We start from the raw sequence: 17957 nt of genomic DNA, 5'->3' as shown, positions 1-17957 counted from the left end.
CCGCCTGCCAGGTCCCAGGGCGCCGACTCTGCAGGGCGGGTCTCAGCGGCGGAGAAGCCGAGCGAGAGAAGCCGACCAGGAGCCGTGCAGGATCTCGGTCTCGGACCTGAGGCCACCTGCTGCCGCGCCGCGGGCCCGGCGTCTGCGCTGCCGCCGGCCTCCCGCTCCCGACCCCAGGGCCGGGGACTCCATCCCCCGAGCGCCGCCTCGGGCGGGGGCAGCCGCTTCCTCCCAGCCGGCCAATCAGAGCGCAGGAGCGCCTGGCGCGCCAGCCAATGGGTGTTGCCGCCGAGCCGCCACAGGTGTCCCCGCCCAGTTCCTTCCTTGAACCAATGGGAAACAAGTCCTGGGGTGTCCCGCCCTGAGGCGAGAGTGGCGGACCAATGGGCAGCCGAGGCTGCGCGGTGGCGCGGTCGGCTGTAGGAGGAGTCACCCCGGGCCGCGGACGGGAGCCTGGCGGGGTCAGCCCGGACCGGAGGCCTGACGCATGGCTGCGTGGGGCCCCGCTGGCCGCCTTGGCCTGCGCCGGAGCCTCGGCGCCGGCCGGCTGCTGTGTCCCCGTTTCCAGAGCCGCGGCCCCCAGGGCGTGGAAGACGGGGAGAAGTGAGTGCTTGACGGGGAGGGTAACTCGAATACCGGCCGGGAATTGTGGGGTCGTCGCCCTGGTTATGTCACACCGCTGTGACATCACGCGGCAAGCTGCCAGGTGACGTCCTCTCTCAGTCCTGACGTCACCGTGGGCCGAAGCTGGGCGAGGAGCCCGAAGGAAGTCCAGCTACGGGCCATCAGGGCATGTCCGCCAGGAGGACACGTTCAGGGGTCTCGGTTCAGATTTTAACCTGTAACCAAAGCAGTTCATGTTGGGGGAAATGACGTCCTGAGCTAATCCCATGCAGGCTTTGTGGACCCCACCCCCACAACAGACTAAAGCCATAACTGTTGTAGAGCAACCCCATACAAAACAGGGTGCCTGACTGTGGGTCCTCACCCGCGCGCTTAAAAGGACTTATCAATGCTCCACTGCAGGCACACGCGAAAGGTTCATAAAAGGTTTTCTTTCACACTGTAACCCTGGAAAATTTTCATCTGAGACTATATCCCAGCATCCGTATGTTTGATCTTCATCACCATGGAAATGGTGGCAAAAAGTGAAAGGGGGGAATTGTTAGGGGGAAATGATGTCCTGCGCTAATCCCATACAGGCTTTGTGGACCCCAGCCCCACTCCAGACTAAAGCCATCAGGACATTGGGAAACACAAATCCCGTCACCACCAAAGGGAGGGTGGCTGGGACCTGAGGGTGGAGTTGGGCAGCCAGGTTGGATTTAAAAAACCAAACACGTGGGCCTTGGGGGGCTCGCTGTCCCTCGCCTCCTGGCTTCACCGCTCCTGGCTGGCGGCAGCTCTCAGAGCGCCATTTGGGATCCTGATCGGCGGATCGGGTAGGACGCATTTAAAACTTTGTCTCCCACTTTTCTCCCTGAGCTGTACATTTCCTCATTTCCCTTCCCTTGTAAATAAACCTTTTATTAACCTTTCGTGTGTGCCTGCAGTAGAGTATTGATAAGTCCTTTTAAGCGCGCGGGTGAGGACCCACAGTCAGGCACCCCATTTTGTATCGGGGCTGCTCTACAACATTTATACTTTAAGATACAGAGTTACACCCGCCGTCTGAAGAGCGCTGTCATCATATGCTTTCAAACTTACGCCCATTCTGGAACCTCAGAACCTCAGGAGTACCATGAACTAGGAAGGGATTAATATGTTTCATAGACGCAGTAATTTAGTCTTTGAATAACCTTGTAATGCCACGTTTCAATTTTGAGATATGTACTAGAGGTATTATGTTGCTACTGGAAAATGCCGGTTTTTGACACCCCCCCTCCCAAAAAAAATGGATCCCGACTTGGAGTAGAGGGTAAAGGATAGGGGTAAGCATTTGGGGTCTGGAATAAATTCATCTTGGGCATGAATCCCAGTCCTGGGTGATCTAGAAAGGTTAATTTCATTTTGTTAGCTACAGTTTTCTCACAGTAAGATAAAAGTCATAGGCACCAACCTTTGGGCTATGAGAAAATACCAGAGATAATGCCAGTAATCCATTTATTTTTTAAAAAATATTTATGCATACAAGAACTGGGGTACAGGCCAGAGGTGCAGGGGTGAGAGGATTCTCCAGAGACAGAGTGGGGAACAGAACAGGCAGATTGTGAAATATACTGCTGAGGAGAGCAGCGGGTGAGTCAGGAGAGGTCTGCTGTGCCATATGGTAGCTCCGTGGCGGAGGATCGAACTCGTGCTGCAGCAGCCGTGGACAGCCCCACAGGTTGCATCCCAACCCCTTGCGCCACCAGGGAGGCCCACAGTAATCCATCTAGCACAATGCAGGGACTATAGAAAATGATTGGTTATTTCAGCAAGTGTTTATTGACCATCTGCATTGAATAGTACACTACATCAACAACTCTGGATGTGGGAAAAACACAGAGATGGTCCACTAGAGGGTTAAAGCTCAGAGGGATAGAGGGAAGTGGTGTCAATAAGAGATCCAAGCAGAGGTGGGTAAGTGTTGCCTCTGAAGCTGTGAGCAGCAAACTGAGACCCACTAAGGAGCTGCCCCTCTCCCCGCATTATACGCCATCCCCAATCACCACCTCTTGATGTCTATTTCTTATTAGGCCACAGCCTTCCTTGAAGAAACCCAAGATCCCCAAGATTTACACCAAAACAGGAGACAAAGGTAGGGTGGGGACAAGTGAAGAATGTAAAGAAAGATGTGGCAGGCTCCTTTTAAAGTTCTTCCAAATTCTTTGCAGCCATTAAAAAGTATGTAACAGTAGACCTCATACCTCATGAGAGTATGATGTGAAATAAAAAATACTTAAGATCTGTGAAGTGATAAAAACAAGTTACAGGGCAGTCTAAGTAATTAGAATCCATCGATTTAAAAATGTGCATGTGTGCATATATTTACACATGTGTTCAGATATGCAGAAAATACAGTCATGCTTCCCTGAATGATGGAGTTGCCTTCTGAGAAATGTGTCATTGGGCCATTTCATCATGTGCAAATGTCAGTGTAATTACATGAACCTGGATACCTGCTACACGGGTGAAACTTAGGGAACACTTATACATGGGGTTCCTCATTGACCAAAATGTCGTCATGTGGAGCATGGCTGTCACCTAAAAAAGTCACATCTGGGAGAAAGATTGAGCTGTGGGAAAGGGGAATGAACAGAGAGGCTTTCGTGAGTTATTGGACATACTTCCATTCTATTTATTGTTTTTGTAAGGTGCACGTATTACTTTGATAATTAAAAAAAAAATACCAGGACCTAATGCTATACAGAAGTGAGAAGCAGAAGACTATGTCAATATGATACTATCGCCTAAAGTTTAAAACTGTACAGATCATTAGTATATATATTTTGGGGGAATATATATTCAGGTAGCAACATATAAAAATATGCATAGGAAGTGTTCAATGCCACTGAACTGTACATTTAAAAATGCTTCAAGTGGTAAATTTTGTGTTTATAAATATATTATGTCAATAAGAAAAAGAAAGAAAGCGTGCAGAGAATGACAAGTATCAAAAAGGTAGTGTTGGTGCCTGCCAGTCAAAGACCTCCAGGAACAATAGCTGGTCAAAGTTGGTCCATTAGATCATGACGACTACAGAGACAGCACCCTTGGGAGCTATGGGGCAGATCAGGCAAAGGGTGATGGAAAGGATTTCTAGAATTGGGCTTATGTTAGGTGATTTGGGGAGAATTTGTGGGGGGAGGTGGGGCTTTGCTCTAGATTATATACTGACAGTACACAAGGGCGAACTTTTTTAAATTTTGCATTTTTTTTTTTTTTACATTGTTGTTCATGTTTGATTTCTCCCATCAGGTATAATCCACATAAAATTCCCACCACCAGATCACCCATGAGCCATCACTCTGCTCTTCCCTCCCCTTTTTTGACCCCTCTCCCTTCCTGTCCCCTGCACTATGTCTCAGTTCTATAGTTTGCCAGCTAGTTTTGTCTCTTTTTTTTTCCTGACCCCTTGTTTGGTTCCTCTACACTCCTCCTATAAGTGAAACCATCCAACATTTTACTATTTCCTTCTGACTTATTTCGCTGAGCATGATCCCTTCCAGTTCCATCCATGTTGCTGCGAATGGCATGAGTTTATCTTTTTTAATTGCTGAGTAGTATTGTAGTATTCCATTGTGCATATATACCACATCTTCTTGATCCAGTCACCTGTTTTAGGGCATTTTGGTTGTTTCTGTATCTTACCTGTTGTAAGTAGTGCTGCAATAAACATGGGAGTACAAATTTCCATTCTAATTAATGTCTTTGTGTCTTTTGGGTAGATTCCTAGGAGGGGAATTGCTGGGTACCTCCATTTTTAATAATTTGAGGGTCTTCCACATGGTTTTCCAAAGTGGCTGGACCAGTTTACATTCCCTCCAGCAATGTAAAGGGGTTCCTTTTCTCCACATCCTCTACAAGAACAAATTCTTTAATTGGGTATTAATCATTTGTATCTGCAAGGTGGAAGGGACCAAGAGGGCTAGAGCCATAATTGATAAAGTGCAGTCACTTGCATTGGCCAGGAAAGAGGGAAATTTGCTCCTTTTTAATCACTTGGACGGTGTTCTCTGCTCAGACACAATTATGGAGTGGTCTTGTTGGATCTTGATTTGTCATCAGAGTCGCAGGTTTGTGGGTGTTCCATGAAATCGTATGTTCAGCAACACCGTTGCCTACCTGTGAGGGCCAGGCCAGCACCAGCAGTACCACAGCCCAACTGGTAGAGTACTGAGCCAGCTCCTGACTATCAGGAGCAAGTTTTCTCTTTCTAAGTGGTTGGGGGGGAAATGTGGGAAATATGTCCCGGGCAGAGGTACAAAGGACTTTCATCTTAGGTGCAGTAGAATGTGTAATACCAAGAATGTGTTTATAACATGTACACCTGTGTTTTATTTCTTTGGCAAGATGGTTAGTGCATGGCTTTAAAGCTTAAAATAAAAACATTTCAGGAAAGAAATGAGGGTTAATCACCTTTAGGAGCCAGCAACAGAAAGGGAGTACATGGATGCTTCTAGCGTCAGGCTGTTTCTTGCTGATCACTGAGGCATATTCAGTTAGTTGTGCACTTACGATTTGAGCATTTTTCTGTGTGAATGTTATACTTTCAATGAAAAGTTTTTTAAAAAGAGCGTATGAGGGGAAAAAAATATTAATTTGGGTGGCTAAATGTTTTTTTCACAGGATTTTCTAGCACCTTCACTGGAGAAAGAAGACCCAAAGATGACCAAGTGTTTGAAGCCTTGGGAACTACGGATGAATTAAGTTCAGCTATTGGGTAAGGGAGTTGAGATTGGCTTTGGGGTAGAGTTTGAATTGGGCTTTAGTAAAGGCAATGAACATGGAGCCTCAGAGAATGTGGGCTGGTCCTGGAGGCTTCAGGCCTCAGCCTGGAAGCACAGAGAGGTCTGATCAGCCTCACAAGATGTAGACATCTTTGCCCTGTGGCCCTGCCTGCTCCTGCACTGCTGTCCTGGCCACATCACACTGACTTGCCCTGCCATCCCTGGTAGCCTCGCTCTTCAAGTGAGTGTGTGTGCACCGGGAAGCACATATTCAGTGAAAGAGGTGAGTTGAGCACAGTACACAGAGCACTCGATGTGATCCCTTTTGTGAGTCTCATCCTCTAAATTAGCACATACTGGTCAGAGTTTAGAACATTAGTTCTAAACTAAAATGTATATATACCACATCTTCTTCATCCAGTCATCTGTTTTAGGACATTTAGGTTGTTTCCGTGTCTTACCTATTGTAAGTAGCACTGCAATAAACATAGGAGTACAAATTCCACATTAGTCAGGACCAGCCAGGTGATGCTGTGATAACAAACAACCCTAAATTCTCATGGCTTACGACACCAGAGGTGTATTTCACCCTCTTACCTGTCCATCACAGGTGGTATGTGTTTCTGCTCCAAGTGGCCTTTACTCTGTATCCAACCAGCAGGACAGCCACTTTCCAGACAGCACCATTAATCATGCCAGAGGGAAGAAAGATTTGGTAACATGACACATTAAATCTGCTCAGTTTACTGGCCAGAGTCAGTCACAAGTACACGCCTCCCCTGACAGCAGTGAGGTAGAAAGGGCTGTAAATATTTGAGTACAGTTGTCCAGCCCACCACGCACAGCACACTGTCAATAGTGTGAGCGGCAGTTTCCTGAAATGCTGATTCACAGGTTCTGTGGGTGAAAGACATGGGTATCAGCAGACCTTGGGTTAAAATATTCTATCACTGCTGATTGCTGTGTGACATTAGGCAAATCACTTAGTCTCTCTGAGCCTTACTTTCCTCTTCTATATGCATCTTGTTGGTTTCTTATGAGGCTTGATGAGATCATTCCATGCTTCACCCTTCGGACAGAGACTAATACAAGAAATAATTAGGTCAGCTGTTACTTTCATCATTATTAAAACTTACCTGTTTGTGGCTTCTGCTTCTCAATCACAGGCCTGACTGGGTGAGATTTTCAAACAGATAATGAGCAGGGGGGCTAGTCTGCCAGCAGAGTAGAGAAGGCACCCCCTTTGGTGTATGTGGGAACCTGGGGGCGCAGAGGGCGGACACCAGGTGACATGGGCAGAGGGGAAGGCAGGTGGGTGAGTTCTGGCATGAGCTGTTCAGAATCAGCAAATCAGTGAGCCGCCATCCCCCAGTCCACATGGGGCTGGAGACCAGGGGAACCTCGCTCGTGGGGTCTCCCTTTGTCAGATGTTGATCGAACAGCTCCATGCACCAGGCACTAATAAGCAGAGAGCTTCAGCCCGGCCTTCACAAGCCACAGTCTGGGTGCAGGGGGCTGTGGCGGGGAGGGGGGCCTCTCTCTGGGCTGGTCCCGGGAATTTTTTCAGTAAGTGGATGTTCTTGAGCATCTACAGGCATGCAGCATCTTCTCTGTCCAGAGAAGACTGGCACTAGACAGTGAGTTATACATTTGTTTATTTCCTTCTAAGTGGTGGCTCTTCATTTTGAGATTTCAAAGCCATTTCCTCTACCTTCTCTTTGTCTCTGTGCCCAGGAGGCTAACCTTTGTTCCCCGGTCATCCCAGTTCCCTGTCCTCTGACTTACAGAGGGTCCAGCCAAGGGGAGACGCCCGCAGCAGGTGGGACTGTGGGTGGAGAGGGGTGTAGGAGGATTTTTGTTATTCTCCGCAGCAGTGTGGTGGCTCTGGCTGTGGCCTCCATGTCTCTCCCCGCCCTCGGGCTCCAGGCTATGGACTCACCCAGAATCCAGTTCTCTCCAGGATTAGGAATGCTGTCTGCCTCTCTTGTTCCTTCAAGCTTCTGCTGTGGCATCTGCCGTCCATTGTCAGTGGCCACAACTGTTCCCACACCCTGTGAATTGTCCCTTGATGTATGTGACTTTCTTTGGGAACCCTTCGAAGGCACCCTGTCTGTTCCCTGCCTGGACCTGACTGGTCAGAAGGGGACTTCTGAGGGAGGCCAGAGCCTGTCCTGACCTACAGAAGAGCACTTGGCTTTCCCTGCCTCACTTTACCATGAAGCCTTCAAAGTCCCACCTCTGGTGTCGCTTCCTCCAGGAAGCCTTCCCTGAACCCTCACCGAGACCAAACTTCCCAGGACCCTCGCTTTCCTTCAGAGTGCTGGCCTCACTTTTTATTTCCCCTTCATTCATGTGAGATCGATTCACATCTCCCTCACCTGCTGAACAGAACCCATGTCCCTTTTGTTCACAGGGCCTCGCTAGACCAGGCACTCTACCAGGAACAGTAGACTGGCTGAGTAATGACTGTAAGAAAAGGCTCTCTGAGAAACAGACACAACTATGCAAATGGGAGGTTATGATGTTCTTATTGTTAGCAAGAAAAATAATCTTGCGGCTACCACAGCTTAATTAGCCAAATGACCACCCCTGAAGATGTGCCGCCTCGCGGTCGGACAGGGCCTGGGATGTTACAGCAGAGGCACATTCTCTCTCCTTTTTCCTCCTAGGTTCGCTATGGAATTTATCACAGAAAAGGGTCACCCTTTTGCTGAAGAGCTTCAGAAAGTGAGTAGCATCCTTTTACCCCAGTTGGGACTTTTTTTTTTTTTAAAGATTTATATATTTATGCACACAAGAACTGGGGTACAGGCCAGAGGTGTGGGGGGTGAGAGGACTCACCAGAGACAGAGTGGGGAACAGAACAGGCAGACTGACTGAAATACACTGCGGAGGGGAGCAGCGGGTGAGACAAGAGAGGTCTGCTGCTCCATATGGGTTGCTCTCTGGCCAGCCGGGGATCAAACTCATGTTGCGAGGCTGCGAACTGTTGCGAGCCAGCCGCAGCAGTCTGGGTGTCAGGGGTTCCTGAAGGATGGGAAGGCATCGGTGCAATTGTAGAGAAAATGGTAAGGGAGGGGGATGGGAGAATGAGGAGACGCAGACACTTGATCAGGTGCTGACATCATCCTGCTGAGGGTCTCAGCAGCCCTATATTGATACTAAGCAAATCGTGAGTGCACAAGCATAAGGTGGGAAGGTAATAATCATCACATGTTCTTTTTCAGGAGCAGCCAAGGGTCTGTTTGCCTTCGGCAGAGGTGTAACATTTATTATTCTTTGTCTTAAAGAAGGCACAGTTGCTAAACAAATGTTTTTAAAGTAATTATTTACAATCCAACAGTTATTGTATTACTAGCAAAAAAGCCTATGTGTCTGCAACTAACAATTCTAAGTTTGTCATGGTGAACAATTAACTAAGGGCTGAGGGAAACAAAGGGCAGGAAGTTACCTGGGGGATGGGAGACAAAGAGATTATTTCCAACTAACCTATCAAGTTTAGACTAACATCTAACTAATTGATTAAAGTAAAAAAAACAGAAGGCTTTTATATAGAAATCATCATCTATAGTATATTGTTTTAATATTGATTTGATATTAAGGAACCAAGGGCCTGGAGGGCGTCCATGCCAGGCAAGCCGCACTGACTCTTCCCTAGCCCCCAACTCTCAATGAAGGGAGGAAGTCTCCTAATCTACACAAAGAATTTTCTACCTATCACTCCTCTGCTATCTAGTCAGCCTAGTTTCCGTATTTAACTTTAAGATCAAGGGGCAATTTTCTTTTTCATAAGGTTGCTGGTTGTTGTTTTAAGGAACTACAAATATTTAATCAGGGGTAGGGGCGGAGATGGTTGTAGCCTTTGATTCTCAAAAAATGGTCAATATGTGACATATCAGTAGTTGTAACATTGACCATTTCCGAGTGTGTTATTTGTGCTGCCGTGGTTAATAGCTCAACCATTCACAAATTGCTGTTGACTTATTCTTGAATGCACACTCTAACAACTATCATACCAATTGTGACGTCCTAGGGAATTAGCCCTAAACAAACAGGAAAAATTTGCAGGAGTCAACTATGGCGTCTCCTGGTTTATCAGAATCTTCTTATACTTGGAGCATGGCTCGCCTCTGCCACCCAACTGTTATCTTTAACTTTAAAGTCAAGGAATTTCTTTCTCCAATGAGCTCTTGCCTCAAGAGACCACATCTCTATATCAAAGACTTGGCCGATAGATGTTTACAACCTTTTGTTTCCAGAAGTTTTTTCACTGGTTAATGTAAAGCCAAATGTTGAATGGCTGCCTTTTTGGCAGAGGACTACCAATTTTATGAAAACTGTAATATTTGTATCATGTAGTGCCATTTGTCATCAAATTGGTTATTCAGTGATTGATCAGTATTTGCAGTTTTACTTTTAAGTGCGTATTTTAGCAATGGTAGAAACTAGCCATAAACAAATGAGGAGAATCTTGGAGTCAGCTAACGAGATTCCTGATTTTTTCAGAAATCTGCCCCATGCCTGGACTTTTGTCAGACGACATGAGTAGCATGGCTCCCCATAGCGAACAGCTTCACAGTGCTGTGCTTAATCCCTTGCACCACCAGGGAGGCCCACTTGGGACTTTTTTTTAAAGCCTGAGGCCTGGACACCACAACTGGAATTGCCATCTGACCGTCACCTCCTCTTTGTGTCACCCAGAGCTTGTCATGCGCCCTCTGTGAGCCTTAGTTTCTTTATCTGTGAAATAAGGACTTACAGAGATGTGGTGGTGGTGGTGGTAAGGACTGCACTCGAGGGAAACATAGAGGACAGTGATCTCTCCCCAGCTCGATGCTGTCCACAGGGGACTTTTGGAGTTGGGCGGAGATATTTTTGGTTGTCACAACTGGAAGTGGGGGTGCCACTGGCATCTGGTGGCTAGAGGCTAGGGGTGGAGCTGAATATCCCGCAGGGCACAGGACAAGCCCTGTCCCCTCTCAAGAGAGAATGACCCTGCCCCCAATGTCAAGAGCACTGAGGTCATACAACCGAGGAAACACAGCTACATACAGTAAGATCTCAGCCAGGGGCTGATGGGTAGTATTTTGGTTCTGTTCCTTAAGGAGCAGTGGAAGCACCAACCCACAGAGAGGATTTTGTGAGTGGAGCCTGGGATGACCCCGTGGAATGCACAGGATGTGACCGTTCCAGGGTTTCAGTACACAGGTTGACTCAAGTCTTTACAAACTGCTCCCTCGAGTGTCAGCCCTGGGACCAAAGCTACTCAGTCTGTAGGCTGCAGGCCAGGCGGGAGCCCTCCGCAGCCCGCTGCCAGCAAACAGCAGTAAAGGGACTGCAGAAGGATGGAGGCTCAGCTGCTAGAACATTCTGTGAAATGAGATGCCTCCTGTGTAATGGAGGGAGGTCTTTACCCTCGAAATGGACCCGTCACATCCACATCGGTCATTTCTGGGTGCTGTGCTTATCTCCAAGCAAGTTTTCAGGGTGGGGTGGGATGGGGCTGAGTCCCTGTTCTTTAGGCCCCTGGCCTTTAGGTCACAGCTTCAACATCAGCTCCAGGGCCTTCCCTGGCCACTCCCACGTCCCTGGGGTAGGCATCTGTCCCAGGCTGCAATGGCTTCCTGCTCACCCCTCAAACAGCAGGCTCCCCAAGGCCCCTGCCTGTGTCCCTGCTGAGGCACCACCCAGATGTGTCCAGCTGTCACCTGGCTAATACGTAGAGGGCAGGGAGAGGCTGAAGATGGGGCAGGCTGCTCTGGATCGGCAGGTAGTGGTTTAACGAACAGGAAACTTAACAAAGCATTGTCTTGGGCAGCTGCGTGACAAATATATTTTTTGTACACCCTCCTCCCAAATCTCAAAGGCTTTGAACTTGGAGATTGAACACTTTCAATCACAGGTGCCACCCGAATCGCCTCAGCAGTTCATCCCACACCATAGCTCGCACACGAGGCCATGTCCTTGGAACAGATGAGGGATGACTGCCCGAGTCTAGCTCACAGGCAGACAGGCCATTGGGCTCTTTGCCTGCCTTGCCAGCCGTCCCTCTTTGTCCCGGGTACCCTACGGACCTGGGCTGTGAAGTGTCTACCTGGGAGCCCGGCCTGGCCCTGGGGGCTACTCGCCGGGCTGGCAGAAAGGTACCCGCCAGTGTGTTGGCTGCTTTTCTTACATCACCCTGTTTGATGCTCACAGAAGCCCACGAAGTGGAAGTTAATTCTGTGTTCTAGAGGAAAGACCTAAAGCTTAGGATGGGTATCTTCCCCAACGAAAAGTGTGATTCCCACACTCGGCAATCAGTGAGCTGGGATCCGCTTCCCAAAGTAGTGCACCTCTCGACAGGTGGCCAGCCAAGGGGTGGTATTATCACTGCCCCTTCCATGGAAAGCTGTAGGGACACACTAAATGGTCCGGAAACTTGCCCCAGGTCAACTGGTCAGTGGCCCAGAGAGACTTCTCCTCCAGCGCTGCTGTGTGCAGCCTCTGCCCCCGTCTGCCGTGACCGCTCCCGGCATGCTGTCGCTGTGGCCCTCTTATCAAAGATCACAGACCTCCCCACAGCCTGCCACACAGCTTGAGTGAAGCCCAGGCAGGCACCAAGGCAGAGGGCATTTGTGGTCTGGGCGCAGGTGTCTGTTGGGTCTTCTTTGTGTTGGGGCCTGGAGTCTTGGCAGCAGAGCTCAGCTCTGTTCAGGCAACCCCGGTGCTCCTGCCCCTTGTAGCACAGGCCTCCCCCCGCCTTGCTTCCTGCTCCCAGGGCGCTCCAGGCACCTGCTGACCGCATTCGCACAGGCTTTGTCCTTTGTAGTCGACAAACCACTGGCATGTTTGGCCTCTTGACCCAATGTTCGCAAGTTAGAAAACCAAAGCTTTCAGTTTAGAGAAAAGAAAGCACCTTCGACGACCCAGATACATGGGAGACAAGGGTCAGGATGAGAAAGTTCCCCTTGACCAACAGCGGGTGCTGCTGTCTTCTGCATCACCCTGCTGCCCCCAAGGGTGCCAGGCTGGTGCCCACCATAGGTATCATGCTAGAGCTTCTGACAGAGTTTACTAATTAGCTTTTAAATACCAGCTAATTAGAGGTTCCAACAGGCCCCCGCAGACCAGCCCGAGTGCCTGCTGCGTGTCAGGTGGCACCTGCACATGGATCGCCATGTCTGCCCAGCCGCCACCAACAGGTCCTCACCTGCACCTTCTGTTGCTTCCCCAGATCCAGTGCTCGCTGCAGGACATCGGCTCCGCCTTGGCCACGCCCCGCTCCTCATCCCGGGAGGCTCATTTAAGTAACTTTCTCTGAACCCCCTGTGTGCTCAGAGGGCCCTGCTGGGGGGTGGGGAGAGCGTTCTCCTGGGTGTCACCGGGCACCTGTTGCCCACAGGCACTGGGAGGGAAGGTACCTTTCAGGCCAGCAGAAGTGGTTGCAGGGCACGTGGGCAAGGGATCACAAGGACAGTTTCCCTGGTGCCCCCGGGGCTGTGGGCCTGGTGTCAGCTTCCCTCTACTCCTTACTCTGCAGAACAAACCGCATTCCAGGCAGGCCCTGTCCTGGAGCTGGAGCAGTGGATCGACAAGTACTCCAGCCAGCTCCCGCCTCTCACCACGTTTATTCTGCCCGTAAGTATTGGGTTGAAAAGGACCCCTCTTTGACTCAACAGTGACAGAAACTGTACTCCCGCCCCCAAGCCCCCTCTAGACCCTCAGCGATGCTCCCCAGCCCTGCCCACTTTGGAGGGGTGCTCGGTGAGCCCCCTTGGAGGGAGACCTGTCTGTCTGTCCGTTCCAGATACCCCCTGCCTGCAGTGGGCACATCCACCCGCCCCCAGTCCCAGCTGACGCCCATGTTCTCCTTCCAGTCGGGAGGCAGGAGCAGCGCCGCACTGCACTTGTGCCGGGCCGTGTGCCGCCGAGCTGAGCGACGGTGAGCAGCTCTATCGGAGCAGGAGCAGGCCAGGTCTTGTCCCTGTGCTGTGGAGGGACCAGGCAGGGAAGACGACTTAACCACACCTCAGGATCAGAGCTGTGGGGACAGGCGTGGAGCAGGGTGAACGGTGGGAGTGGGTCTAGTTGCTCAGTTGGTTACTTGTAACAACATGCTCCTGAAATTCACAAGGGTACTCAGTGAGAATCCTCTTGCCCTTCTGCCCAGCTGCCCCATCCTGGGGGTTGCTTTAGACAGGGTGGCCTGAGCTGACTGGGAGGCGTAGAGCAAGATGAAGCCAGAGTGGTTTGCCTCTATCCTGAGAATAGCAGAAAGCACCGATAGGTGTTAAGCCATGGGTGACAGCGCGGGGCCCCATAGACCGTGGGGGCCCAAGTGGATGTTTCCACACCAGCCACTACTGCCCCAGCTCCATCAAGTCAGAGAGTCAGGGACCTCCAACAGCTGCTGACGGCCTTTTCAAGGAAATTTTAAAAGAGTAACTGCACAATCTCCATTGATGCCGCACACAGTGCATGCTGTTCCCCGGCTTTCCAGGAAAAGGGGCATAAGGCCCTACTTGGATAGAATAGACAGGGCTGGGCCCTTGACTCCTCATGATAACCCTGGGAGAGAGTTGGTGGCAGCCCCCATTTTTCAGGAGTCAGGAAATTGGGGTTCAAGGAGCTGACAAAATCTAGGGTCCCCCAAGTGGTCCATGGCACCATCCGGATTTGAGCCCAGGTCTGTCTCGCCCAGACCCCTGCTCTCCCCATCACCCCACATCCTAAAAGCCCATCCTTGTGAAAGGCTTGTAAGCCCAGGTGGCTCTTGAGGGGGTGATGAGAAAGAGCCTCGGCCTCGAAGTCGTTCAGACAAAGGCATCCGCATCGGCAGTGCTCGTGATAGCCCAGACTTGGCGACACAATGGCCTGAGAACAGGAATGCCAAGCAGGGGTGGGTGCCCCTGCACCACACAGGGAGGTGAGACAGGCCTGTGAGATGCACCGGCAAGGCAGGGTGGAAAAGCCATTGCCCCTGCGATGTGGCAACTGCAGCCTGGAGCTTGGGAAGGTGGCCGGGCTTTGCAGGGCAGGCCTCACACCCTGCCTAGGCCGCTAGCCAGCGGTGCGGATTTGGGCGGGGATACAAACCCAGAGCCTCAGTTTTGGGGAAAGCGCCTCCCAACAAGGGTTGTATAGCAGAGTTTCCGTGCACGGAAGGCCTGGTCAGGGCGTGCCACGTCGCTGGGACTTGGCAAACAGCCGTCCACCATCCAGAACTGCTGCACCCAGGCAGACAGGCACAGCAGGCCCCGGAATCATGCGTGGAACTGGGAGGTTGCCTGCTTGATTCTTTTTCTCCCCTGTGAAGTTGCTCTAAGTTTTCACTTAAAAGGGGCCAAGAGTGGCAGCTCCTTGGGAATTATGGGTCAGACTCCACCTTCCTTCAAAGGCTGGTGACTGACTCTCACCTGAAGGGAACCCCAGACCTAGGCCCAGCGGCACCGGGTGTGGTAGAGGCCGAGTCATCTCCCTGCAGCCCTAGCTGTCCCCACCAGGCCCTCATGTGACAGCCCATGGGAGAGGAGATGGGGGGGCTCTGCTTGGACCCCCTGGTAATGATTCCCCAACTGTAACCCCGGGTGGGCTGGTGCAGACTTGGTCAAGCGGCTCCTGAGTGAGCTGCTGGCCCGGTGCGGCCGATCATGTTCTGTAGTGTGTTTCCGATCATGTTCCAATCATGTTCTGACGTGTTTCCTCTCCGTCCAGCGTGGTGCCGCTTGTCCAGATGGGCGAGACGGATGCAAATGTTGCCAAGTTCTTAAACAGGTACTGGGATGGAACTCACAGTCTCTCTTTGATCACCGGCACATTATGGAAAAGGACAGTGGCGGGGTGGACCTAGGAGTGTTCACTCACATTTATTCACTCCGTGACCCCACTGAGGGGCTGCCGTGTGCCAGGCATGGGGATGCAGCTGGGAGCAGTGGGGGCACTGTCCCTGTCCCCCGTGAGAGGCTGAGCGAGGGGACGGTGCAGGGGTGCCAGTCCTGGCCCCTGGAAAGAATGTGCACAGTCAGCTCTGTACCCCGTGAAGTCAGATGGGGGTGGCAGCCTCTCCCGCAGGCCCCACCCCAGCCCTGGCGCCGGAGTCGGGCGCTTGGCTCTCGTGGAAGCTGGCCCCGAGTGCCATCCATCAAGCCCAAGTTGGCTGAACACCCGCTGTCCCGCCCGCTGCTCCTGGGGCAAGTGATTTATATTTCCTTCTTGAAGGCTAATATGAGGAAGACCCAGTTAGCATTGATCTCTCTTTTCAAATCATTCCCTTGGCTTCTCTCTGCCCCTCCAGACTCAGCGACTATCTCTTCACATTAGCCAGATATGCAGCCATGAAGGAGGGGAATCAAGAAAAAATATACAAGAAAAATGACCCGTCGGACCAAGCCTGAGGCACGGGGAAATACTGGAAAGGGGGGGCTTGGTGGATCCCTCCCTGGTCACGACGGTGGAGAGAAGGTTGCCCTTCGGGGTCCTGGTGTCTGGAGGCCTCACCAGAGGGGCTGGACGCTGGTCTATTGTCTGGACGGCTTTCTGACCTGCCACTTCCCTCCAGAGCTGCGGTGCTTCCAGAATTCCAGTCCTGCTCCCCTGGCCTCCCCCGGGTCTCGGAGGAAGTAGGAATGAACTTGGTATTGAAGAAGAGAGGCGAGGTGGTCGCTGTGCTGAGGCGCCACACAGAAAAAAAATAAAAGTGGAAAGATTTGAGCTGCGTGTGTGCACATGTGGGGGATGGGGGTGCAGAGCGGGCGAGCCCTGTCACTGCCAGCGCAGGCTGTTCAGGATTTGGAATAGTACCAGCGGCCCTTGCACGTGTAACCGGGATTTACCTGTGCCAAAGGGGCTTTAAATGTCACACTTAGGAAGAGGAAAGCAGGCAGGATTTGGAAGTTTAGCCGCCTCTGAGCCACCTATCACCACCAAAGTGGGGGGCAGACAGCTGCTGACTGGCAGGCATGGCCTTGGAAACACCTGGACTGGGGAGTGTGGTGGGGTGCAGCCTGGACGGTGGTCTTTCCAAGGGGGGAGCCTTCCTCCGTCAAGGAGCAGAGCCTGGAGCAAGAAACACCACCACTTAGCAGAGGGCATGTCCAGCCAGGCAAGGGCGTGGAGGGGCCCAGGAGGAGAGTATGAGGCAGACCTTCCTTCTCCTCTGAGGCTGACACGGTTGAGACTGATTTCTCTGGTGTTGCACTTGGCTGGTTTATGCCTCTGAGATCCGTGCCACGACTGTATTTTATTTCACTTGTCACCACTGCTCCCTCCTGCTAGGAAGCTACACTGCCAGTGCCAGCTGTGTCCTTGGGAAGAGGGATATTTATGAAGGTTGAAGAGGCAGCCCTCAGAACCTCAAGATTCCTTGCTGCTAATTGCAGGACATGTCTTCGGAAGGGCAAGCTTTTGCTAACCATCGGGGCTGAAATGCCCGGCGAACTCAATTAGACGATTTCTTCACCGAGTGCTTAGCGTGAGGCTGCCAGCGGGGCTGGGGATGGCGGGTGGCTCCGCTGTCCTGGCTGGCAGGTCAGGAAGCACTGAAATGATGAGTCGTGTGCCTGTGGCTCTTATCCTAGCCCCTCACCTGCTCATTTTATCTGAGGAACGGGTCCATCTTGCCCCTTCTGGGTCCTTCTGTCCCTGGTCAGAGTGGTGGTCTTTCAGGCTGGGCAAGTGGCTGAGCTGTAGAGGGCTACAAGTGAAGGCCCCTCCAGGGTTCCCTGCGCAGTGGTTAGCGCTAGGTCTGGTTCATGAGACCCTGCAGGCACTCGGGGTGTGTGACCGCAACACAGCAAAACACGCAGGTTCAGGAGAGGCTCAGGGGGGCTCTCTGCTGGACAGGTATGCAGGTGACCCAGGGGGAGCTTGCAGCAAATCGCTCAGTTCTGTCTACACCCCCAACATCTTCGAGGAAGAAGCAGGGCACATACTCCTGGCCCACACTCCTGGCCACGGTAGGTCATATCCCACAAAGGACGAGGGGAGCTCTTTGGGGAAATCCAGCCTCCCACAGTGGCCATTTTGGAAACAAGGCAGTTTGCCTATTGCCAGATCCTGTCCCCACCAGCTCTTGCTGAGAGGGGCTGTCGCAGGAGGCATGTCAGCCCCTCAGCTTCCCAGGCCCTACCTGTGTCTTCCCCTCACTAACAGTTTCCCCCAGAAACACGCCCAGGCGCGGGGAGGACTTGGCACCACTGGTGCTGGCATCCTGGCCCACCAGCCTGGGAAGAACAGGAATTCTGCTTTGGGGGTTGATTCAAAACACTCACTCTTCAGTGGGGCCTTCCTCAGCCCTAGTGGAGCCTAAGCAAAAGGAAAACTACCTCTGTACATTCTCAAGTAGCTTCGCGTGTGGAGGCCATCAGGAAAAGCTGATAAAATCGTGACAACCAAAACGTGACTCTCTAGGCCGGTTCTGCCTACTCTGCATGCACACCGCCCAGTCCATCTGCACGAGGGCCTGCTGCCCAGGGTGCCCGGCGGGATGCCGCGGGCTGGGTGTTCTTTATTTGTTGGGATGCCTATGGGCGCTAGACTATTTTGGGGAGGTGGAAAATACATATCTCATTTTTGCAAAATTTTGAATTTTAAAAGTATTGCTTG

General features: G+C 51.5%; 1 protein-coding gene across 2 annotated transcripts; it reads left to right on the top strand.

Moving 5' to 3' along the window:
* Window positions 1-468: 468 nt before the first annotated feature.
* MMAB (metabolism of cobalamin associated B) lies at window positions 469-15998 on the top strand. 2 transcript variants are annotated; one of them, XM_084254210.1, is made up of 9 exons: window positions 469-603; window positions 2679-2740; window positions 5272-5365; window positions 8042-8099; window positions 12589-12661; window positions 12895-12992; window positions 13232-13296; window positions 15069-15128; window positions 15649-15998. In XM_084254210.1, the coding sequence occupies exons 1-9, from the start codon at window positions 488-490 to the stop codon at window positions 15746-15748; spliced, it is 726 nt and encodes a 241-aa protein (XP_084110336.1). In that variant the 5' UTR covers window positions 469-487; the 3' UTR covers window positions 15749-15998. The 2 variants fall into 2 exon arrangements, with proteins under 2 accessions (XP_084110336.1, XP_084110337.1); XM_084254211.1 differs by lacking the exons at window positions 12589-12661; window positions 12895-12992.
* Window positions 15999-17957: the final 1959 nt, after the last annotated feature.

The sequence above is a fragment of the Talpa europaea genome (genome assembly GCF_964194135.1).
Source record: "Talpa europaea genome assembly, chromosome: 14".
NCBI classification, from domain to species: Eukaryota; Metazoa; Chordata; class Mammalia; order Eulipotyphla; family Talpidae; genus Talpa; species Talpa europaea.
Note: the sequence above shows the minus strand (reverse complement) of the source record. Positions and strands in the feature narration are given on the sequence as shown.